The sequence below is a fragment of the Leopardus geoffroyi genome, chromosome C2, assembly GCF_018350155.1.
Source record: "Leopardus geoffroyi isolate Oge1 chromosome C2, O.geoffroyi_Oge1_pat1.0, whole genome shotgun sequence".
Classification (NCBI taxonomy): Eukaryota; Metazoa; Chordata; class Mammalia; order Carnivora; family Felidae; genus Leopardus; species Leopardus geoffroyi.
In genome coordinates, this window is record NC_059333.1 from 15,378,198 (window position 1) to 15,403,100 (window position 24,903).

The 24,903-nt window shown below is 39.2% G+C and overlaps 1 protein-coding gene across 6 annotated transcripts in view; it reads left to right on the forward strand.

Annotated features, from left to right (window-relative positions):
• GRIK1 (glutamate ionotropic receptor kainate type subunit 1) overlaps positions 1-24,903 on the forward strand; it is a 372,168-nt gene that overhangs the window by 217,578 nt on the left and 129,687 nt on the right. For all 6 annotated transcript variants that reach the window (XM_045501539.1, XM_045501540.1, XM_045501535.1 and 3 more), the window contains exons 2-3: positions 13,317-13,484; positions 16,810-17,067. In XM_045501539.1, coding sequence (XP_045357495.1) covers positions 13,317-13,484; positions 16,810-17,067 — 426 coding nt within the window. The remainder of the gene's footprint in view (positions 1-13,316; positions 13,485-16,809; positions 17,068-24,903) is intronic.

Sequence of the window (24,903 nt, forward strand, 5' to 3'; positions counted from 1 at the left end):
TATATATGTATAGCATAATTATGTTAGCTTTTCCCCTACTACCACATGCCAGAATAAATTTCAAATGGACTAAATAACTAATTGCGGAAAGTAAAATATCTTTTTTGAAATCCTAAGAGTAATTATGTATGTGAATATTTATCAATTTGGTGGATAGAGTAGAAACTTCTAAACGTAAATATTCCAACAGTCTCGCAAGGCCAGATTCAGTGACTGTAACAAATCACTTCCCCCAAAACAGAGGCTTTTCTTTTGTTGTTTCCAGAATAATCTGAATGTTTACTGTGAAATGTCTGGGTTTTTTTTTTTAATGTCAAATTGGCTTACATACAACACTCGGTGCTCATCCCAACAAGTGCCCTCCTCAATGTCCATCCCCCACCCTCAGTTTGTTCTCTGTATTTAAGAGTCTCTGTGTGTTTTCTTACTACACTGGAAATAGTGAGTTTGTTTCTGGCTCTGCTCCTCATGCCCTCCCTCTGGATCCCAGGCCAAAGGAGCAATTTTTACCGATAATATTCCAATCACTGGGACAGAGGGAAATGATAAAAAGCTCTGAAGGTCCTCCTGATGGCAGTTAAGCCCTCTGTCCACAAAGTGACATCTGTAACTTTTGCTCACAAGTCACTGGACAGAACGAGTCACCCAGCCCCATCCAAACCCCAGATAAGGTGCAATCCTCTCATTCATCCAGAGGGAAAGATCCAACGACCACAAGTGTTTCATGTTTCAAGGGGGGGAAAAATCAATATATTTGACATTATAAAACTTGAGCAGCTGACTTCCGCTCCGGTCACGATCTCATGGTTGGTGAGTTCGAGCCCCCCATCGGGCTCTGTGCTAACAGCTCAGAGCCTGGAGCCTGCTTTGGATTCTGTGTCTCCCCCTCTCTCTACCCCTCCCCTGCTCATGCTCTGTGTCTCTCTCTCTCAATAATAAATAAAAACGTTAAAAACATTTTTTTAACAGTGAAGAATTAGTAACAACTTACTAAAAGAAAAAAAAAAGTGAAGTTGATTAGGTAAACCTGCTATATCCATTGAAATATTAGACAACCATGAAAAATAAGGCTTCCTAGGGGCACCTGGGTGGCTCAGTCAGTTGAGCGTCAAGCTTCGGCTCAGGTCACAATCTCCCATTTCCTGAGTTTTACACCTGCCTCAGGCTTTGTGCTGAAAGGGTGGAGCCTGCTTCCAATTCTCTGTCTCTGACTCTTTCTGCCCCTCCCCTGCTTGCACTCTCTTAAATAAACATTAAAAAATAATAATAATAAGATTTGCTTTCAGGGGGAGATGCCTTTGTGAAAATGCCAGGAGATAATAAGATAGCATCACCTTAATTACTTCAAAGACAATTCAGTTATATGAATAAAATGGAGGGAAAATCAACCAGTGTTAATAATAATTATTTCACCCCGGTGTGATTGCATTTTGTTGTTTTTCTTTTAACTTTTTACACAACTTACCTGTTTTTAAAACACAATTATTTAGAGAAGAAAACAATGTTTACTCAAATACTGGATAGTGGTCTCCATTACAGGAGTTCACCGAGTACAGCATATTTAAAAATATATGTAAATGAGTAGCAAGGAGAATTTCCAGAGAGAATTTCCAGATTTTACGACTTTCAAAATACGTGGTGCATGTTTCCAAAAGTTCCTACCAGTGGTATTTGATACACAAATCCCTCTGTGGTGCAATATTAATTGTATTTTATTTTTGACCAACGTCTAGCTTTCCGGGTACATGTAATAGTCACGTTTATCTCTCTTCATCTGAGACTGAAGTGTTTCACAAAAAGATTTTCTCTGAGAAGTAATTTCCATAGAGCTTATTCATTATTTATGTCAGTGCAATTCTGTTCATTTTATAGCATTGGATCTTAGAATGTGATTATGAGCAAATCTAAGGTTTGCTCAACTCAAATACCTTCTGGGCTAGCATACTTTAACAATAGTAATACAGAGTTTCAATTTGATACTCTTTGTTTTAAATTTTTTTAATGTTTATTTATTTTTGAGACAGAGAGAGACAGAGCATGAGCAGGGGAGGGGCAGAGAGAGAGGGAGACACAGAATCTGAAACAGGCTCCAGGCTCTGAGCTGTCAGCGCAGAGCCGGACACGGGGCTCGAACTCACAAACTCTGAGATCATGTCAGACGCTTAACCGACTGCGCCACTCAGGTGCCCCTCAATTTGATACTCTTTAAAGGAACAGGGTAGTAGTAAATATGTGAATGTTTAAATCAGACTCTAATTTTTTTGAGATTCTAAAACAGTATTGTTACCTCGTTCACCATTTTGTACAATTTTCAAATCAGTAAATGAAAAATTTTATTGAAAGGATTTTTTTGATATTTCAAATAAATATGCATAGATGTTAAAAAAAAACTAATAGAAAATAATAAGAAAGAAAAAGAAAATGTAGCAAAGGACTTTGCATTTAAAAGATTTACATTTGGGGCGCCTGGGTGGCGCAGTCGGTTAAGCGTCCGACTTCAGCCAGGTCATGATCTCGCGGTCTGTGAGTTCCAGCCCTGAGTCGGGCTCTGTGCTGACAGCTCAGAGCCTGGAGCCTGCTGTGGATTCTGTGTCTCCCTCTCTCTCTGCCCCTCCCCCGTTCATGCTCTGTCCCTCTGACTGTCAACAATAAAGAAACATTGGGGCGCCTGGGTGGCGCAGTCGGTTAAGCGTCCGACTTCAGCCAGGTCACGATCTCGCGGTCCGTGAGTTCGAGCCTCGCGTCGGGCTCTGGGCTGATGGCTCAGAGCCTGGAGCCTGTTTCCGATTCTGTGTCTCCCTCTCTCTCTGCCCCTCCCCCGTTCATGCTCTGTCTCTCTCTGTCCCAAAAATAAATAAACGTTGGGAAAAAATAAATAAATAAATAAAAGATTTACATTAAATGTTAAGGACTTGCCTTCTGTACACAACATATCTTTGAGATGATTGATTAAAAGATGACTTTTTCATAAAATGCAAACCATCTTCATGCTTTGGTTATTTTTTAATGAAAAAGGAGTAAAAATTGACATTAGAAATTTAATACTAATTTTTCAAAAAGCAGCATCATAATCAGAGGGTTAATATTTCTGATCAAGAACCTAGTGTCCAACTTTTCATTACTATAATCAAATGAATGAGAAACCATGGGCCAACCAGAGTCAAATTGTTTCTTTATTGTAGGACTTCTGAGAGACTCTTCTATGTTATTGTGCAGTGAGGATTTCCAAAAAGGAATGATGCTAAGCAATTTTTCCTAAGCAGACCTGATCATTGAACTTCCTTTTGCCTGTAGCATTTCATGGGCAACTTCTGTGCACACACACTGGTAAATACTGCTCTGTCAGAGCTGTGAACTTCCATTTGTTCTGGCTTCAGACAACAGTTGTCATTTTTAACAGCAATATTTATTTCGTTTTCAGCAAGGAGAAATTTCAGCTTCAGAGATGGCAGAAATAGGGCAGAAGAAAACTAGGCAATTGTAATGAGGTGTAGAACACAGCTTCCTCAAAACTACAAGATATGAAATTGGCATATTCCATTCATTTAACAAGTAGAAAATGAAATTTGAGCCTTTTGGTATGAATCTGTGTCATTTAAATGAGATGCTAAAAGCTCTCAACAGAGAGTAGAGTGATCACAAAATTTCACGAAAGTAAATTTGGCATGAATCCTTCAGCAATATTCCTGATTCTTGCCTGAAATCTGCTGTTGAATAGGAGATGAGCCATTCTGCTAAAGTGTTAAGGAGCTGGTGGCCCTATGACAGGTGAGCCTTTAAGGAAGGGTCAGAGCTTTGAAAGTGCTTGAGGACCATGTGCTGTAATGGCTGGGAGACAGGGAGCAGTCACTGCTAACAAGGTAGAAAGAGGAAAGTCGGGGCATTCTCTACCACCTCACACAGCCACCTTCCTCTCCATCACTCTCATAAGCTTCTCTCCCTTGGCAGAACGTACTACCTCATCAGGCAGGGTGTTAAGTCACAAAGAAGAGACTCAACTCAACTGAATGGTCATTTTGAAAGGCAATGTACTATGTCCAAATCAAGACATTTAGTCCTGGTAGAAGGCGGAGATCAATAAACATTGTCTCCACCTTCAAAGAACAGTTAGACTCTCAGCTTATGATTTTACACCAAAGTAAATTCCCCAAATATGTACTGGATTGTATGTTATCAAAAGGGAGGGAAGAGTTCACCTCTGGCTGGAAAAATCAAGAAAGACTCCACACTGGAAGGGACAAAGAGTGGGCTTCTTGTTGTTATTAAATAATTAACTACTGTACATAGTGTTCTTTTCTGTAATCTACCACCACGAGGCTGGGAGCTCTGCTGATGGTGTAAACCAATGTGTCCCTCTTTGTATCTTCCATTGCTGCCAGCATAATGATAGCTATTAATAGATGGCCAATAATGTTGGATCAATTGAATCCAGTTGAATATTGAATATCACTGGAATAGAGTACCTTTCTTTGGCTTTGGATGTATTGTCTTTTCTTTTTTAATGTGCAACTCAAATTTATTAAGAAAAATTACTGGCAGCGTGTGCTAAACAGCCCATTATCTGTAGCTTTTCCATTAACTGGCCTTTCCCATAACCACTAACATCTGAACCATCTCAGGAATTCCTTACTCCAAGACATATTCTCTTCCTCCTTAAAGGTCATTCCTACTGAATTCATGCAGCTCTCTTTGAGACTCAAAGAGAGTTTAGATGTGGTTGTTGTATTAGGCGGGATGTCAAACACAATTCCCCCTCTTCAAAGGACACCAAAATCTGAAGATACTTGTAGAAGGTTTGGGCAACAGCCAGACCATTGAGGCTGGCCCTGCCCTTACCCATAGCTTTGTCCTTAATCAGGACTTCACGAAAGGTAAAATTTCAGGTGCCCCTTATCCATTCACTCTCCATTTGATCAAGGAACATGTGCTTCCCATCCAAATTCACCTAGCATGAAATCTTTACCAAGATTATATTGGTCTCCAAAAGTAAACAAGAAGAGGTAAGCTGAGTGGGAAAGAGAGTATTATCTAAGAGAATCTTAGAATTTAAATGTATAGGCTTGAAATTAAAGGTGCAGTAAATATAGACCTATAGTAAATTGCTTATGATGCAATAAAATAGAATTATGGATATGGCAATAAAGACAGGCAATATAATACTGTATATTTAAGGAGTAGCTATCAGCAAAGGAATAGATCAAATTGCCATCTTGTTTTCTGCTGATAGCTTCTGGAATGGTTATCGTTTCACAGGAATGCAAAACAGGAATCAACACTACTGAAGCTTTCCATTTCTTGATTGCCAGCTAATAGTTTCACCCTTCTTTCCTGGATGACCTCGCAGTTTGTCACAATGGGCACACAACAACTAGTTAAGGGGGTAAGCGAGGTTTATTAGAATATGCATAATCACATCACGGCCCTGTCATATCAAGAATAAAACAGGAAAGTGTAACAAACAAAGAAACCCAATGCGTTATATGGTACAGTTACTTGCTTTATTTGCAAAATCAAGTTAGAGAGCTAAAGATTGCTATTTGATATACTAAATAAAGTAACATTTTATGAAGAAGAAAAATACAATAATTAAAAGCATCCACTACTGAAAGTTTCTTTTTGTTATTAGTTTCCTATGGCTGCTGTAACAAATTACAGGAAAACTGTGTGGTTTAAGACCATAGAAATCCATTTTCTCACAGTTCTGGAGCCCAGAAGTTCAAAATCAAGTTTTTAACAGGGTCCAACTTCTTCAGGTTCCAGGAAAGATTCAATTCCTTGCCTCCTCCAGCTTCTGGTGGCTCCAGGCAATTCCTTGGTTTCTGACTGTATCATTCCAATCTCTGCCTCTCTCCATCTACACCTGCTCTTGGGTGATGTCAACCCAGTCTTACGGCTTTAAACACCACCTAAGCATAAACTTTGGTGATGACTCCCAAATTTCTATCTCTAGACCACGTCTCTCCCATGGAATCCAGATCAGTATAGGTGACTTCCTAGTTGACATCTCCACTCAGATTTGCAACAAGAATCACACAGTAATCATGCTCCAAATCAGGCACCTGCTCTTTTCTTCATCTTGGTGAATGGCAATTTCAGGCCGAAAGCCAGATGTCATTCTTGACTCTCTTTTCACTTCTAATTGGTCAGCAAATCCTGCCAGCTCTACCTTCAATTTTTATTTAGAATTTCGCCACTTTTTGCCGTACCCCAACAACTGCTAATCTATACCAAACCATCATCATCAGTCCCCTGCATTACCCCAGTGCCTCTGGTTAGTCACCTGATATTGTAACGGGTTCAGTAGCATATCTCGGCTTTTTCTCTTGCCCCTCTCCTCCCTTCAGTCTGTTCATAGTACAGAAAATAGGGTGAGCTATAGGGACCCTGTGCCATGTGTGTCTCCTTTGCTCTCACACAACTACTGTACTCACAACACTTCTGACATTTCTGGTCACCAAATGGGTGGTGATTTTCCCACACCAAGCAATTCTCTGTGACATCTGCTGGGTGTTCTACAGTTTATCTCGATTCTGAAACTACCTACCTGGACATAGTTTCATACTCCACAGGATAAGGGCTGAGTGCCATGAGATTGCCTTGCTACTTCAGAAACCAATAGCTAGTAGGTCCCTGGTTACCCACAATTGCTGAATAACTCAGCTGCAAATCAGAGGTTTCCATGATTTCCTCCTCCTTGGATTTGATTATTTGCTAGAGCAGCTCACAGAACTCAGGGAAACACTTACTTGCATTTGTCAGTTTATTAAAGCATATTAATGAAGAGATACACAAGGCAAGGTTTAGGAGGGTACCAAGCACAGAAGCTTCTGTTCCCATGGAGTTGGGGCGTATCACCCTCTCAGGGCATGGATGTTTTCACCACCCAGGAAGCTCTATGAACCCCATCCCTCTGAGCTTTTACGGATGCTTCATTACATAAGCATGATTGATGGACTTCTTGGCCATTGGCAGTTGGTTCCACCTCTAGGTTCTTTCCCCTCCCTGGAGGTCAGGGGGTGGAACTAAAAGTCCCAACCCTCTAATCATAGGGTTGGTTCTCTGGGCAATCAGCTCCCATTCTTAGGTGGAGCCCTCAAATCACATTATCAGCATGACAAAAGACAACTTCATTGCTCTTATCACTTAGGAAATTCCAATGGTTTTAGGAGCTCTGCACCAAAAAGGGGGATGAAGACCAACATACATGTCTTATTATAAATCACAACGGCACATAGGAAGATCCTCTTGAAATATGTCATTTGTCTACTCAAAATTCTCCAGTAGCTCCCCATCTCACTCAGAATAAAATCCAGGTCCTATTACGGCCCATAAACCCTTTATGATTGGCTCTAATCCACCCCTGTCGCTGCCCTCTGCTCATCTTCTATCAGTCCAGACCCGACCTAGCTCACCGTCTTTCATCCTCACTGTTCCTCAAAATTAACACCAGGCAGCTCCTACCTTAGAATATTTTGTTCCCTCTGACTGGAATGCTCTTCTTTCAATGTCTTAGGTTCTTACTTAGAAGTTGTCCTCTTTGTGAGATCTTTCCTGGCCTCCTACCCTAACATGTCAATGCCATTCTTCCCATTCATGATCAGCTCCCCTTCTGGCATGTAAGCTCCAAAAGTCAGATTTCTTTCTTTCTTTTTTTTTTTTTTACTGCTGTATCCCCAGTGCCAAGTACAGTGTCTGACTCATAGGAAGCTAAGCATTTCATAAATAAATAATTAAATAGTGAATGAATCAGTAAATGAAAAAAATGAGTTCTTCAGTAGAGTCATAGACATGGCATATACAATCAGTTGAAGTCAAAAAAAGAACTTAAATATATGTGAGGATGTAATTTTATTACATTTCTGAATGGTATTACTGTACATGTATTATTGGAATACATTCACCATGACAGGGTAAGTCAAGTCAGAACAATATATTCCTTTTATGGGAATGAGATTCAATGTTATTATTTCAATGGGTTTTTTTCTTTTCTTTTCTTTTCATCATCAAGCAAGATGAATTCCCTAGCACAATGTAGCTTTGCTTTTCTCAAATTCCTTTTGGGAAGAAGGGGCAAATCTCATACTGCCCACTCATCACCCAGCACAGGCTCTACTTAGAGGGAGCAGATGTGGAAACAATAGACAAGGGTAGAACTGCTTTTCTTTAAGATGCCTGTAAAAGGGGCCTCCTTTTCTACCATGTTATATCCACACTGACTTTAACTGTGTTAACTCCCTGCTTTGTGGAAAGCTAGTGACCACCCAGTTTTTTTTGTCATGGCTAAACACAGCTCTCACCTGGAAAAAAACATACACACTCCAGAGTAGTACCAAATACATGCTCATTAACTGAATTACAATGTTGTAGGCATAGAGTTAGAGGGAAGGGTCTTTGGATGAAGGTGGTGATTTGAAGGAACATTAGGAAGCAGATTATTAAGTATCCCTGGAACCTAAAAAAATCAATCAATCAAGCAAGCAAGCAAGCAATGGGACCTAGAGCCAAGCTGGGTCTTTTTCAAATACAGACAATTTCTGGACTCCATCCCATAACATTATGATTCTGCACAAATGGGATAGGGGCTAGGAAAAATGTGGAAACCATTGTTTACCTTAGGTATCATTGCAAACAGGACAGCAGTCAGTCTTAGCCTTGACTAAGTACTGCCTCTTGCCTAAAATGATCATGTTTTTTGACCCAACAATCAATCGGTGAGTTTGTGATTAAAACCAATTCTCTTGGAAGTCTAGACAGAATTACGTGGCACAAACCACAAGCTCTTACTTGGCCTTCTTAAAGGCAACCTGTTATCTGTGCAGGATGTAGTGATCTCTGGTTTCCATCTGTGTCCATTTGGTCACAAAACAAAACCACCTGTCTTAGCCTGGACTTGTTGATGCAGGAATCTACCCAACAGAGGCAGAAACACACCTGTGGTGATGGGACTCTGCTGCCTAAATCCATATTGAGATTTCAAGTGAGTTTTTCTCTGCTTACCTTAAACCACTGTACCAAATTTAGAAACCTATTGGAAGATAATTTTACATGCACAGATGTGATTTCCAATATAATTGTCCAGTTTAGATTTCAAAGCCCTTGGGGTAAAAAATAAAGATGTATATCTTAGCTTGGGTTGCCATGACAATATCACAGACTTGGTGGCTTAAACAACAAACACTTATTTGTCATAGTTCTGGAGTCTGGGAAGTGTAAGTCAAGACATCACCAGAGCTGGTGTCTTTGAGGACATGTTTCCTGGCTTGTAGACAGCTGCCTTCTCTTCTGTCTTCACATGGATGGGTGAAACAGAGAAACTGAGAGAGAGAGAGAGAGAGAGAGAGAGAGAGAGAGAGAGAGAGACTGACCTTGACAGAAAAGGGCAAGGGGGAGGGCCAAAGGGAGGGGAAGAACAGAGAAGGAAGAGGAACAGAGGAAAGACCCAGGTAGGAGTTCCTCCTGTTGAAACCAGGAGATCCAAGCGTACAGATGACTGAGGCCAGAAACTGACTACATACAGAGCCCCAAAGACTTGAAATATCTCATTGACAACCCCACACCCACAAATTAAAAAAATAATCATGGGGCGCCTGGGTGGCTCGGTCGGTTAAGCGTCCGACTTCGGCTCAGGTCATGATCTCACGGTTTGTGGGTTTGAGCCCCGCGTCAGTCTCTGTGCTGACAGCTCAGAGCCTGGAGCCTGCTTCAAATTCTGTGTCTTCCTCTCTCTCTCTGCTCTTCCCCTGCTCACATTCTGTCGATCACTCTCTCGAAAAATAAATAAACACTACTTTTTTTTAAATCATGCATGAGTCCCTTGGTGTGTGTCCCTCTACTCTATCAAAGACTCTGAGGTTCAGTTTTGTCAAATCTGAAACTATGAGGAAATGGTGAATGCTTAAAAGTCTGCTTCCTTCAGAGGAACTGGAATAGTGCCCCATCAATGACTGTCCTGTCTCTATCAGATTGCACTTTCCTGGTACTTCCTCAGCCCTCTATATGCCTCACTTCACTGCAGGGTTTTGGTATTCAGCAGCAGCCCTTCCTAAGGGAAAAAGGAGAGTGTGGTGGGATGTTGAGCTAATGACATTTGTAATAACATTTTTTTTTTTCAACGTTTATTTATTTTTGGGACAGAGAGAGACAGAGCATGAACGGGGGAGGGGCAGAGAGAGAGGGAGACACAGAATCGGAAACAGGCTCCAGGCTCTGAGCCATCAGCCCAGAGCCTGACACAGGGCTCGAACTCACGGACCAACTCACGGACCGTGAGATCGTGACCTGGCTGAAGTCGGACGCTTAACCGACTGCGCCACCCAGGCGCCCCGAGCTTATGACATTTGTAACGCTTGTTTGGTGCCAGAATGAAAGAGAATTGCCCCCAAAATGACAAAACAGAGTTCACCTACTCACCACATAAGCACATAATAAAAACACTTGTCATTATCTTAAACTCAGGGACATTCAGCTTTATGTAAAAGACAACTATATACCAAAGGAACAATTTTGAGGTGAGTAGGCAGTTTTACAACAATTTCTAATTCCTCTTTATCCACATGTAATAATACTAACTTATTTCTGGGGAATGATTGAGTTTTCAGGGCACCATCCATGCGTTATAACATTCCGTACACAGAGAAATCCTCTAAGGTAAGAAAAGAAGCATTATTAAACCACACTTGGAGATGAAGGACATCAGAAATAAATTGACAAAGTGAGAATACATATGTATAACACTACGTATTATAATGTATATAAATCAATTATATACAGTTCTATATAGAGAATATATATATTCTCTATTACATTGCCCTATGTGTGCATAGATTGGAGAATCCAACACCTGAGTTTGTCACAGAAAAGGCTTAGAGAACTTGAATAAGCTAGGCAAAGTGTGTGATCTCTCAGTTCACTTTTTCATATATAAAAACAGAAATGCTACCTCATATATGGAATGTTATAAGGCTTAAATGAAATATTACCAAGGAGCTATTTCATGGTAACTTTCTTCCCAATATTTAAGATTCTTTCTCAAAAAAGAAGTGGGTGGACCAAGGTCCAAAATTCAGAATTTCTGATTCCCATTCTGGTATGTAGTCCCTCCTACCAGCCTGCTTATGCAAATAAGTGATGCTTACATTTGAGCCAATGACTGATCTTTCTCCCAAATAGTTATAGGCTGAACATTTTAAGTTACTTTCATCTCCATAAGAATGATGATTCTGTATAAGACGCATTTTCTCTTTCACCATGTGCTTGAAGAGATAGACAAATTAAAAAAAAAAAATGCTAATAATTACTGTGGAAGCCCTAACACCACACAGTTTCTGAACTTAAGTCTGGGTCATTCTAATTGTGGGTCAGCTTCATATCTGTCTTCTTCTATTATCCGAGCTTACCATTGCACTATGGAGAATCCACTTAGCAGTCTGAGAGAACTAAAAGCTTGCCCACCTGCCTCAGCATTGTCTGAGAGAAGAAAAATAAATACATAGATAAGGTCACTTAAGAGCAAAATTTTTCCTAACATTGACTTCAGAATAAGTGTCCAGTAAGAATCTGTAGGTAAAGGTTAACATGATCTCATACCATGGTCACACAGTGCTCAACTTTGGTTTCTCAGAGAACAGGGAAATGATCTCTACAAGAATATCTCCTATCATCAGTCTAAAACCCAGAGACATTGTCAAAGGAAGCCAAAGTAATTTCGTATGAACCTTCTCAGCTTTTGCAACCTGACATTGTAATTTGTTATTTAATACAGAAAATCAAGTGAGCAGGAAATTGCAAAATAATAATTAATTTTATAATTAATAAGTTATAATAATTTATAGTATTTATAATAATAAATATTATAGATGTGTATTTGTTTACAGTTCTTTCAAAATAAAATCAGAGTAATTTCTTTAAATTACAGTTTGCCAATTAGAGTTCTTTTTATAAGGATACACATAAATCATACAGTTGCTTGTGATGGTTATTTGAGATTTTCAACTTTAGATTTTTCTTTCCTTTCCTTTCCTTTCTTTTCTTTTGCCTTTTATTTTCTTTTTTTTTTTTTCCTTTTCTTCCTTTCCTTTCCCTTCTTTTCCTTTCCTTTCCTTTTCCTTATCTTCTTTCTTTCCCATATTTCCTTCCTTCCTTCCTTCCTTCCTTCCTTCCTTCCTTCCTTCCTTCCTTCTCTTTCTTTCTTTCTTTCTTTCTTTCTTTCTTTCTTTCTTTCTTTCTTTCTTTCTTTTGAGTGTAGAGAGAATTTGAAGTGTTTGCAAATCAATCTGGCATAACCAAGTTTGGAAAAAACCTACAACTTACCCTCAGTAAGAGGTCCCTCAATGGTTAGACCTAGTTATAAGTATTCAGCATTCCATGGAATCCAGTTAATGCTTTATTCAAGGGAAATTAGGAGTATTGGTCAATCAAGGAATAAGTTAAGTAGAGGTCAGTTAAGAGAGACTCTACTGTGTGTCTTGTGTCTATTAAAAAAACTAAGAATGTACAGTTAAAAATACTCCAATTACATCTACTAATATCACCGTATCAAGCAAAGTCAGAGTTGAGTTCTCCCATGAGGCTTTAAGCACTGATATTTCATATTGCCTCCTGTGAGGAGATCCTCATGTTTGAGATATCAAAGATTTGGTGCATATTCTCTGTTAGGGGAGAAGCATATTTCTCTAGAGATGGGATGTAGGCTTGCTTTGGGGCCAGACCAAACAGTTTCTCAAAACAAAACAAACAACAGTTCTTTTAATCTGCCTGTGCACTTTGGAAAGTGCTAGAATATGACCTCAGAATTTTGAGTGATAAGAAAAGAAGAAATGCTTTTACTTTGAAAATTTTAAGTGTATGTATGTCTTGTTTTGACCCCACTCAACTCTCTGAATGATCTATCTAGAGTCTAAAAGGTCTGCTTTTGAATCAAAAGAGCTTCATTCTGAAGAGGGATGGTCCTTACCAGATACAGCTCAAATTATGTTTAGGTCAACCATGGTGTGATTCATGTCCAAACTGTGGAAAATCACTCTCCACCATGTTGTCAGTTATGCTTGACATGGTATTAAATATTTGGAATATGTTGGTCATCTGAGAGGTAATATATAGTCCAACTTTGGATTTGAAAACTGAGGCATGCATATGAAGACCTATTTCTGTGCATGTGACACATGCTGATAAACTTTTAACACTGGTTTTTGGATCTGTTCTGACCATTACCACATTTATTTTGGAGGGCCTTTTGTCTGAATCATTAATATTCTTCTTAAAAAATACACAGGAATGATGTGACTAATGCTTCTCATGCATCTCTTTTGCTTCTGCAGGAGGGATTTTTGAAACTGTGGAAAACGAACCTGTTAATGTTGAAGAATTAGCATTCAAGTTCGCAGTCACCAGCATTAACAGAAATCGAACCCTGATGCCTAACACCACGTTAACCTATGACATCCAGAGAATTAATCTTTTTGATAGTTTTGAAGCCTCGCGGAGAGGTAACTATTTTCCCATTTTTCGAAGCTTTTTTGGGTGATGTGTCTGCTCCACAAGTCACCGTTTTTGCTACCTGTCCTTTGTCAGAGTGGACATCTTTGTGTAAATGGGTTGCAGGAAATCTCGGTCCTTGATGTCACTGTCCAGTACAATCTGAAGGATCCTAATGGATGTTGCCTAGCTCTGTTTTCTGGGCCATTCCGATTAGCTCACCCTTCAGTGCCCTCTACTCTATGATTAACTGGTTCAGCTGTGAATGGAAAATGTCAAGCTTGATCTGTTTTTCCTTCCTGAGGCTGAGATACCACCATGAAATTGTACAGCGCAGTCAAATAAAACTTCGTGGAAGGTCATATCCACCGAGCATGTGGAAATGTCCACAACGCACATAACTCACACCCTGAATTTTAACAGGTTGTAAACTACTGGGTTTACCTAGGATTTTCTCAACTTTTTTTTTTTTAAAAAGTCCTTTTCACAAAGTCATAAAAATATAAAAATTAAACCTAGGAGACAATCTCTGCATTTTTTTTTTCCTGATTCTCTTTTTCTTCCAAGAAGGCAAGGTCCTAAAAAGTAATCTAATTTATACATAGGCTGCAAGGTTTCTGTCCTGGAAAGAGCCGTTGGGATTGTGGGGCTTGTTTAGATGTCCCCCAAATACTCCTGAGACTACTCCGAAGTACAGTCACATTCAATACACTCGCAACTTGGCCTCTAACCAGGGAGCTGTTGAGACTCCATGCAGGTGTTATTGTGGACACCAAGGCCACTCAGCAACCCCCATAGGAGAAGAGGCTCTTTCCCTCATGGAGGAATGTTTTGCTAGTTAAAAACACACAAATAAATGGAATGCAATGAACACCATGGTTATGCCGATTTCCAAGGAACTAATATTGGTTGTTCCACATAGAATTAACTCAGCATCATGAGATGTGTGCACCTTACACACTCTTCTGCAGGATTCCTAGTGCTCTTTACAAACAAAAGGTAAAGTGTTTTCCTAGCAGCACAGATGAAAAGCAAACAGTATAATGATTCTTCTTCTGATCTATGGCATGACCTTAGTATAAGAACATTTTCTTTTTAAAGATGGATGGAATTGCAGATACTACATAGGTCAGCGTTACCTATGAACAAATAATAAAATTCTATTTATACAGGTCTTCAAAGTCATCTTCACATAAATTATTTCTATGGGTTTGATCTCTCTCCTCCTGTCTGTCTCTGTCTTTTGATCTCTGTCTTTATCTCTGTCTGTGTCTCTCTGTCTCTGTCTTGCCTCTCTATCACACATGCACACACAAACATTGCTGAGCAAATACCTGAGACAGGCAAACACATTTAACAATGATACTTCAACCCACATAAAACTGAAAGCTTTTCTGTGGTCTCAAGTACCTGTCATACTTGTAAATTAAACACCCCCAAAGCTTCTTAAAACTGGTAATTTGCTGGCAAACAGAATTCAAAAAATTGATTTTCTGTCAAGTCATATTAGCATCCCAGAGCTAAATATTAGCAGGCATCTCAATCCATCGCCCATGTTAGACAAAACAACAGTTCACACATTCTCATGCTCTCATTTTGTTACAATGAAAACATATCCAGGAAATGAGCTTCCATAGACAATGGCAATTTACACTTACGGCACTTAATGCAGAAAATTATATGTCTTCATATCTCATGTAGTAATTCAGTGCCAAAGAGCACAACATGAGAAAGTTTTTCCTTGTGAATAACTGTAAACATTTGCAGTACCGTAGATATTTGAAATATGGTTTTCAAAATTTTATTATTTTTTTCTCTCTAGATCCAGTCAGATCATTTTGACAAAGCCATATAATTTTTCTACTTATTTTTATTTGTAGAACAACATTACTATAAAAATTAACACAGTTTCATTTAAAAATTTTGTTATTACTTAATTCAAATATTTAATTATTATCTCTTGGGAGTTCCAAACTTTTTAAAATTAGCATTAAAATAATGAGATACTATAAACTTCTATATAATGCCAGCATAAATTTATATCGGCATGAAGTGAGTAGACCCTATTTTGCATGGTTGTAGAGGATAATTGGTCCCAATCTTTCTGGAAGGGAATTTGCCTAATATGTATCAAGTAATTTAATTATAGCTGAGAATCTACTCTAAACAAGTAATGTAAACTTCAGAGAAAAATATAACCACTAAATACTATAATATTAGTTATAATAACAAACGTTAGGATCAGCTTAAAGGTTCAATATCATCAGAACAGTAAAATAAATGATGACATAGCCATGGAATCGGCTATTCTACAGGCACAAAAAAATATACTTTCGAAGACTCTGTAATGACTTGGGAGAAAGGGTCTGTTTTCAGTGTTAAGTTCAGTGTTAAAGAAAGCAACGTATCAACGTATGTCTGCATAGATTCAATTTTTTATAAGTTGGAATGCCAAAATATGAAGAGGTATTATTCCGAGATGATGGAATTATAGGGTCTTTTTTTTCCTCCCTTATGCTTTAAAATACTCTAAATTCTCTCAATGAGTATATAAAATCTTATAAAGAGAAAACCAAATAAATGTTATAGATTAAATTTTATACTGACTCGATTTCGTTAGGCTGATGCTGAAGCAGGGAGAGGCCTGTCCTTGAGCTTGGCCCCTAGCCTCTGGTAGAGTTCCGCCCTTACCTGGTGGCCCTGACTCACTTCATGGTCTATGGTTTTAGTGGGTTGGACCACGTGGCTTCTGAGATCCCTTTAAGCTATGTTTTGTTAATATTCTATAATTAAGTAGGTATCAATATCACTTACTATTCCTTAGCAGTTTTTCAATAGCCTGGAATCCCTTTCTGAGTTTTGGGAAGATGGCAACTGAAGTGCTTTGCAGCCACCCGGAGAATCTTCTGAATTCTCTGACCACATTAATATCCTCCTTGTCACCCTGCCATAGGACAATACTTCATTCACATGACATTCCCTTGGCCAGTAGCTTGTAGAGCAGCTCTGAGCCCCCGTGGGTTACGCCATGCCAGGCAAGGGATTCAGAAGTAATGGTGTGAGAACAGCCACTTATTTTTGATTGCACAGAGTTGGCCCTGTGATGTGTTGCTAATCAGTTCCACATTCAAATATCTCAATATTTTAGCATCTCGGGGATATTGGAAGTTGGATGAAGCATAATTTCTCAACATACAGATGGAGAGTGGAGAATTTCCAGTAATGAAAATAAAAAGAGGGATCATGGAAGGAAAGATGGAATTCACAGCCCTCTCTCTCTCTCTCTCCCCCCTTCCCTGCCCTCCCTCTCAACCCCTCCTCATCTGTGGCCACTAGCCTGCGACCAGCTGGCTCTTGGTGTGGCTGCTCTCTTTGGCCCTTCCCACAGTTCCTCTGTCAGCGCTGTGCAGTCAATTTGCAATGCTCTCGAAGTTCCACACATACAGACCCGCTGGAAACACCCATCGGTGGACAACAAAGACTTGTTTTACATCAACCTGTACCCAGATTATGCAGCTATCAGCAGGGCGGTCCTGGATCTCGTCCTCTACTACAACTGGAAAACAGTGACAGTGGTGTATGAAGACAGCACAGGTAGGGGACTCACACAGGAACCTCACCTGGCCATGTCTGGTCTGAACAAAGGGAGTCGGAGTGTTCTAGAGGCATTAACTCATCAGGTGGAGTACGTGAAAATGCTCTTTTTTATGAGGTGAATGGAGTATTCTAATTTGAGAATGCCATACGTCTCCATGTCTAATTCCTTGGATCCTTTCTGATGATCCTTCCATCATCATATTTAGGGGGATGTTTTAAAAGAAATATCACCTTATTGATATTAAAGACATGATTTCATTTCTCCCAACTCTCTTAAGACTGTGACCATGACTCCCTTCCTTAAATAATGCAGAGAAAGTTGGAAAATTACTACGAAGTATGCTTTCAACTTGTAAGTAACTGTGTACGTGTTACATGTTAGAAACGTTTCTAAAGGAGGTTAACGAGGAATCAGTTAGAGGCTAACTCAGTACAGTTGACCATTTCATGGGAAAGGGACTGAGAACCCCCAGTAACAAACCCTTAATAAAGCTTGCATTGTTCCACCTGTTTATTTTAGGATCAGAACAGAAATGTGATGCTTGGAGCCCCCATCTCACTAGACACGTCCTCTGATCTGCCTTCATTTCAAGTTTCTTTGGCCAGCACCTTTCCCCTCTGTCTTCTTGTCACATTTCAAAGGGACTGAGGATCCCTTTTATTCAGTTAAATTCTGCTGGTGACTCTCCTTTGTCAAGTCTTTCTAGTTTAAAGATGTTCACCATCTCGTCCCTTTCATTTCCATTAACCCCAGCACAATCTTCCCTGCACTCCCTGTACCTCACATCAGCTAGGATGAAGAGTCCATCATTCCTTACCCCCAACTTCATCTGAATCTTTTTTTCTTTTTTTATTGAAGTATAGTTGACACACAGTGTTACATTGGTTTCAGGTGTGCAACATAGTGATTCGACAGGTTTATACATTATGCTGTGCTCACCACAAGTAGGTGAGCCACAAGTAGGTACCACAAGTAGGTACCATCTGTCACCATACAACACTACTGCAGTGCCATTGACTATAGACCTTATGCCGTGTTTTTATTCCTGTGACTTACTCCTGTGACAAGTCTGTACCTCCCAGTACTCTTCACCCATTGTGCCCATCTCCCTACTCACTCACCTCCCCTCTGGCAGCCAGCAGATTGTTCTCTGTATTTATGGATCTGTCTGCTTTTTTGGTTTGCTCGTTTGTTCATTTGTTTTGTTTTTTAGATTCCACATATGAGTGAAATCATATGGTATTTGTACGTTCTGTCTGACTTATTTCACTTAGCATAATACCTCTAGGTCCATCTGTGTTGTCACAAATCCTGTTCTTTTTTATGGTTGTGTAATATTCCATTATATATACACATACACATCATCTTTATCCCATTCATCTATTAATAAATACTTGGGGTGTTTCCATATCTTAGATATTTTAAATAAGGCTGTGATAAACAGAAGAGTGCATATATTGTTTGAATTATCATTTTCATCTGCTTTGTGTAAATACTCAGGAGTGGAATTGTTAGCTCATACATTTCTATCTTTAATTTTCTGAGGAACCTTCATACTGTTTTCCATGGTGGCTGCACCATTTATATTCCCACCAACAGTGTATGAGGGTTCCTTCTTTTCCTCATTCTCACCAGCATTTATTATTTATGTTTTTGATACTAGCAATTCTAACTGGTTTAAGGTAATGTCTCATTGTGCTTTGGACTTGAATTCCCCTGATGATGAGTGATGTTGAGCATCTTTTCATGTATCTATTGGCCACCTGGATGTCTTCGTTGTAAAACTGTCTGTTTAGGTCCTGTGCCCTCTTTTTTTAATTATTATTATTGGATTACTTTTTTTTTTTTTTTTGGTGTTGAGTTGTATAAGTTCTTTATATATTTTGGTATTGACCTCTTATAAGAGATTGCCTTTACAAATGTCCTCACCCATTCAGTAGGTTGCCTTTTTGTTTGGGTAGTGGTTTCCTTTGCTGTGCAAAAGGTTTTTATTTTGGGATAGGCCCCATAGTTTATTTTTGCTTTTGTTTCTCTCCCCTGAGGAGACGTAATATATCTGACTCTCCTTTTCTGAAGCTGGCCCCGTACTACGGGTGATCCTCCCTCTACCCCGAAGACGGTGAAGTCCCTCATTCCACATGCTCTCATTCAAATATCACTTCTTCCTTAAAGCCCACTGGGGCCACCAGAGGGTTCAATAGCACCTCATAAATATAAGCATTATGTTACATGTCTCAATTACCTGTTTGCAGGAGAATAGGAATTCCTAAACATTGGAAGTTTATCTTATTTATTTTTATAATCTGCCACCTAACAAGGTATTACATGTACAAGGCATGATGCTGTTTATTTTCTGCATATTTTTTTCCTCCAAGGTTTAAAATTAGCTCCTTTCTTGATCTACACATTTGGTAATAAGGTTAAGAAAATTATTAGTGAAAATTAATAATGCAAAGCACTTACCAAGTTTTTAATAGTATTTCATTTTTCACTGTCCTTTTCACCAAGCACTGGCACTTACTACTTATCAGAGGATGATAGTAAGCCTCCTCTATTTTGCACTAAACTCTGGTTGCATTTTAAGTTGTCAGATAAAAGTGACTCTTACGGTTGGAAATATGCATTTAGATATTTTCTTATACCTCATCTCATTTTAGAAAGAAGTGAAGGTAGGTTATTGGATATATAACTTACAAATATTATATTCGAAACAGTCCTACAGGGAAGTATAAGCCACAGGCAGTCATATTCTTAAAGCTTCACCTGCTTGCTTGGAAGAAAGAAACATACTATCAAAAAAATTCCAAAAGCAGATTTTAAAAACCTTGAGATAGAACACTATAATGCTATGTAGGGGTGGGAAAGTTTCCACTTCTTCCCTTCGAGGATCTTTGGCTGGTCAAGCAATGAAACTGACATGAGACATATTAACAGGAGAAAAGCAAAGTTTAATAAGACGTATACCACCTATAAGCATAGGAGAGACCCAAGAAAACAAAGTTAACTTACTGAAATGGCCTGAGCTATCACCTTAAATACCACCTTTTGCCAAAGATGAAAGATGTTGGGGGTGGGGAATCAGGTATGGGAGATTATCAAAAAAAGCACAGTGAACAAGGGCAAGATTATAATGCATGTTTGAGTCCCTGCCTTCTCTGTTGAGAAGAATTTCTAGAGATTGAGTCACCCCTCTCTTTCTGGTACAGTAAGGGAGTATCTCCCTTACAAAAAGGTTTCTTTTATACATGTAAACGTCTCTTACAAAAGGGCAACATCTACTCAGATTTCAGAGCTTCATCTGCGCCTGCTGTTTCTTAAAAATAAACGTCTTGGGGCGCCTGGGTGGCGCAGTCGGTTAAGCATCCGACTTCAGCCAGGTCACGATCTTGCGGTCCATGAGTTCGAGCCCCGCGTCAGGCTCTGGGCTGATGGCTCAGAGCCTGGAGCCTGTTTCCCATTCTGTGTCTCCCTCTCTCTCTGCCCCTCCCCCGTTCATGCTCTGTCTCTCTCTGTCCCAAAAATAAATAAATGTTGAAAAAAAAAATTATTAAAAAAAAAAATAAAAAAATAAATAAACGTCTTAAAAAAAATCCCCATGCCAATGGGGCACATTTTGCCTGGCAAATTCTGCTCCCCTTCAATTATAAATGTAAGTATAGTCTGATCTTTCATGTTGCTTACCTTTGTAAATAGATAATCGCATGAGCTAATAAAGTCATACTATTTCTCATTATGTAATACACTCAATAGTACAAATTTTTCTCACGATCTCTACCATCACCAGCAAAGCAGAGCCATCTAGAAGGAACACAAATTGATGAATGACATTAAAACTTTTGGATTTAAGAGCTCAACTAAAGGCATGAGCATAATATTATAGATTTCAAATTATATTTAGACAAAACCTAATTTGTAAAAGGATAACACAGAAATTGATGTTCTAACCAACCTTCTGATTTCAGGTAAGCACCCAGAAGTGATGGGCATTTTGCACAGGAGGAAACTCAATCCTTTCTATCATTTTTTTACAAGAAACTGAAATCTGGTTTTCATCCTTATTAAGTTCACCTGAGCCCAGTTGTTCAATAAATACTTGCCAAAGTTGAAAATCCCAAATGAATTTGTATGTTGCCCATTAAGTTAGAAATGACTCATGTTAAAATGATTTTACCCACAAAGAAATTAAAAATGTAAATGAATAATCAATTGAGCTATTAAATTGGAACCCAGAGAGTAAACAGGTCAACTGAGATCAATAAAAGCAGACATCTTTTGCCTTTGAGTGGGTTTAATACTGCTTGACTCAGGGTTTTGGTTGCAGTAATTATCAAGACATAAAAAGGAGAAAACTTAGTAAACCTGAAGGAAAAGAAAGGACTTAGGTGTGCCCAGCACCCGCCCTCACACCAGAATTAAGTACCCATTAAAGAACACTTTATTGGGATTTGTTTAGGAGTTTGTTAAATAGCCTGAAGCCAGCACAGATGTCTGGGGGACCAAATGGCCCATGACTCCCATTGAAGTCAAGGGGAGCACTGTGCTTGTCTCTAAGGACAAAATTCAATTCACTAAATACTAGCAGGCAGAATTCTGTCCTCTGGAAGTGAAAATGTAGAAAGACCCTAGAGAACTGTTGAGGGAGTGAAGGTGTGTTTCGCTTCATCTCTCTCTCTCTCTCTCTCTCTCTCTGTTGCCTGGATATTCCTCCCATCAGTCACCTAGTTCTCTCTGATTCCCACATTCAGAGGTGACCCTAGGCAGTGAGAAATTGCTGCTCATTGGTCATCCCCTCTGCTTCATTAGACCCCTGGTGGAAGCCTGGTTTCTATCCCTCACACGCATCAAAAAGAGCTGAGAAGCTGAGCACCAAATGCAGTGTGGAGGATATTCAGCAGTTTCTGCTTTTTCAAGGCCAATCTCAGTGAAATGTAGCCACCACTATTTCTGCAGAAAAGGGGCCGGCAAACTTTTTGTTTCTGATGGCCAGATAGCATCTAGCTTAAGCTTTGTGCGTCATAAGGTCGTGACTATTTCACTCTGCAAGGAAGCAAGAAAACAGCCATAGACGACACATGTAAATGAATGAGTATGGTGTCTTCCAACCAACGTTTGTTTATAACAAAGAAGGAGGCCGGTGTGGTGGGACCAGCGTGAGAGGGGAGGGACAGTGGGAAACTAGGTCAGAGAAGAGCACCTTACAGATCATGGAGGATTTTATAGACCACAGGAAGAGCTTCTGCGCTTCATGAAATGGGAAAACCATTGGAGAGTTTTCAGCAGAGGAGTAACAGCAGACTTACATCATAAAAAGATCATTCTGGCTCTTGTATTGATAATACGATAGAGGGAGGCAAGGGTAAAAATAGCCTCTAGAGAACTGAAGGCAATTGAGGAAGATAAGTTAATAGAAGAGTAAGAAATTGCCAGTTTCTAGAAATATTTTGAATGTTGAGCTAGCATAATGACCTGAAGGAGTGAAGAAAAATAGAGGAGTCAAGGGTGACTCTAACCTTTTTAGCCAGAGCCAATGGAAGGAGTTAACATCACGTAAGATGGGGAAGGTTATAGATGGAACTACTTTGGAGGAAAAAGGATGCTATCAGGAGTTTTTTCAGTCATGAGCATGTGAAGTTTGAATTTGTAATGTCTGCTACGTTCAAGTGAAGGTGATGAACAGGCAGCTAATATATACATCTGGAATTCAGAAATGTAGTGTGAGCTGGGGGTACAAATTTGAGAGTCCGCATATCGGTAGGGCTAGATAAGGCCCTCAAGGAAATGAGTTCCAGCCAGATGCCTCTAGCCCTGAGTTCACAACACATCGCCATCAAAAGTTGGGTTTTTTTTTTCATCCATGGTTGCCTTACATCATTTTTCTTAACACATCAGAGCCATGAGATTTCTAAAACACGGCCTAAAATTAAGAGCTATTAACTATCATTGGAAACAACGTCTCAAAGCTTTATAATGAGGATTAATTTGAAATAAGGTGGACACACATAAAAATGTCAGTGATTGAAAGAAGCAATAAATTCAAGGAAAAAACACAAAGCAAATGACAACCGCAAATATCACAATAACTAAATTCTTGAGTTCTGATTATGCGGCACACACTCTTTTAAATATTTTGTATGATTAACTCGTTTAATATGCTCAACCATTCCAAGTGAGATAACAGCTCGAATGGCTGTATTTAAACAGTGACTTGTTATTTACTACATTTATTACATTTCCTTTCATCTTCCCATAGAAAACAGAAAGCATATACTGTCCAGAACCAAGAACCTTGACAGAGGCCTGAAATTTGGACTTGAAGAAAGTTAACATTTTGCCATAAGTGACGAAGCCAAAATGAAAGATATTCAGTATGCGATCAGTGCCAAATAAAAGAATAAGTAAATCTTTTCCCTTCAGCAATCACAGCTTACCCCCACTGTATTATTATGACCATTTGTGCCAGCCAGAACACTTCTGCTACATGCCTTCCCACAATTCCACCTGAAATAGCTGGGGGATAGAAATCCTTGGCACTCAGTACCAACAAGATAAAAAATTATAGCTCTTTTTTTTTTTTTTTTCCCTCTGTCCTCACTCTTTTCTACCCTTCCTATCCACCCACTCCGGTCCTCTGCCCAGAACCCTATTCAAATTTTCAGAATTCTGTTTGGAAGCCAATCTTTAGATATTGCATGAAGGTATATTATTTTTAGCTACCATTGATATCAGCAAGAATTCAAGACTAAAATACTCTGGTTGAGCTAACTGCAACACAGTTCATCTCAAATATTTTGACTAGATTCTTCTTTGAGGTCCTTTGATCAAGGGACACAATTTTTCTTTTGGGAAGTCTCTAGCTTTTTTTTTTTTTTTGGGTACACGTTTGAAAAATCGTATGTATGAAGATCTGCACTTAAAAGTGCTATATTTCCCCCAGGTAATTCACTCACTTACCCATTTCCATTTCTCAATTCTGATTTTTCCTTTCCTCTGGAGGGTACATAGATCCCCTTAAGAATCCTATTAGATTTGGGTATATTAATACACCAACAAGTTTTTGAAATGCCATTTTCTATGTTTCTAAGTACAAATGAAGAGGAAATTAACATTTAAAATGTACGATCTTATCTTTGGGTCCCAATGGTTTATTACACTCATTTTTATGGCATCAACCCCACTGATGTGGTTTAATCAACAGGGAATTAAATTAAGACTCAAGAAAACATAGGTACTTTTCTTTTGAACTAGCACTTATTGAATATAACTAAAGCTGTCCAGAAATGAGCTGGGCTTCAGTGTGAGGTGGGGAATTTTTCAAATAGAGAGGTGCAGCAACAGCTGTGTAGAGGGGATTCGTGCATCAAGTAGGGGTTTGGTCTTTAAGGTCCCTTCCAATTCCTGGCATCTGTGACTTATTTTCAGGACCAGTCTAAACAATTAACCTCACTGTGTCTCACTTTCTTTACTGCAGAATAGCACTGATACCTTTTCACCTCAAAGATGTATTGTGAGGTTTATTGAGATATTTATAAGGCATATAGCATCCTTCATAAAAGGAGTAATGTAAATGGCAGTTTATTATTACTTAAGGAGAAGGCATGGGAAATTTTAAACACTCACTGTAAATAGCAGGTTCTTTTTTTTTCTCCTCCGTATCTCCACCTGTTTCCAGAGTCACTCCCTGTGTATGCAAATCAGCATTTTTCTGTGTCATATCTGAGTGCACAGAGTGGATAGCTAGCCAAAATGAGTGTTTAGAATTGGCCGTTTGGGAACCCTCTTGCACTGTTGGTGGGAAGGCAAACTGGTGCAGCCGCTCTGGAAAACAGTGTGGA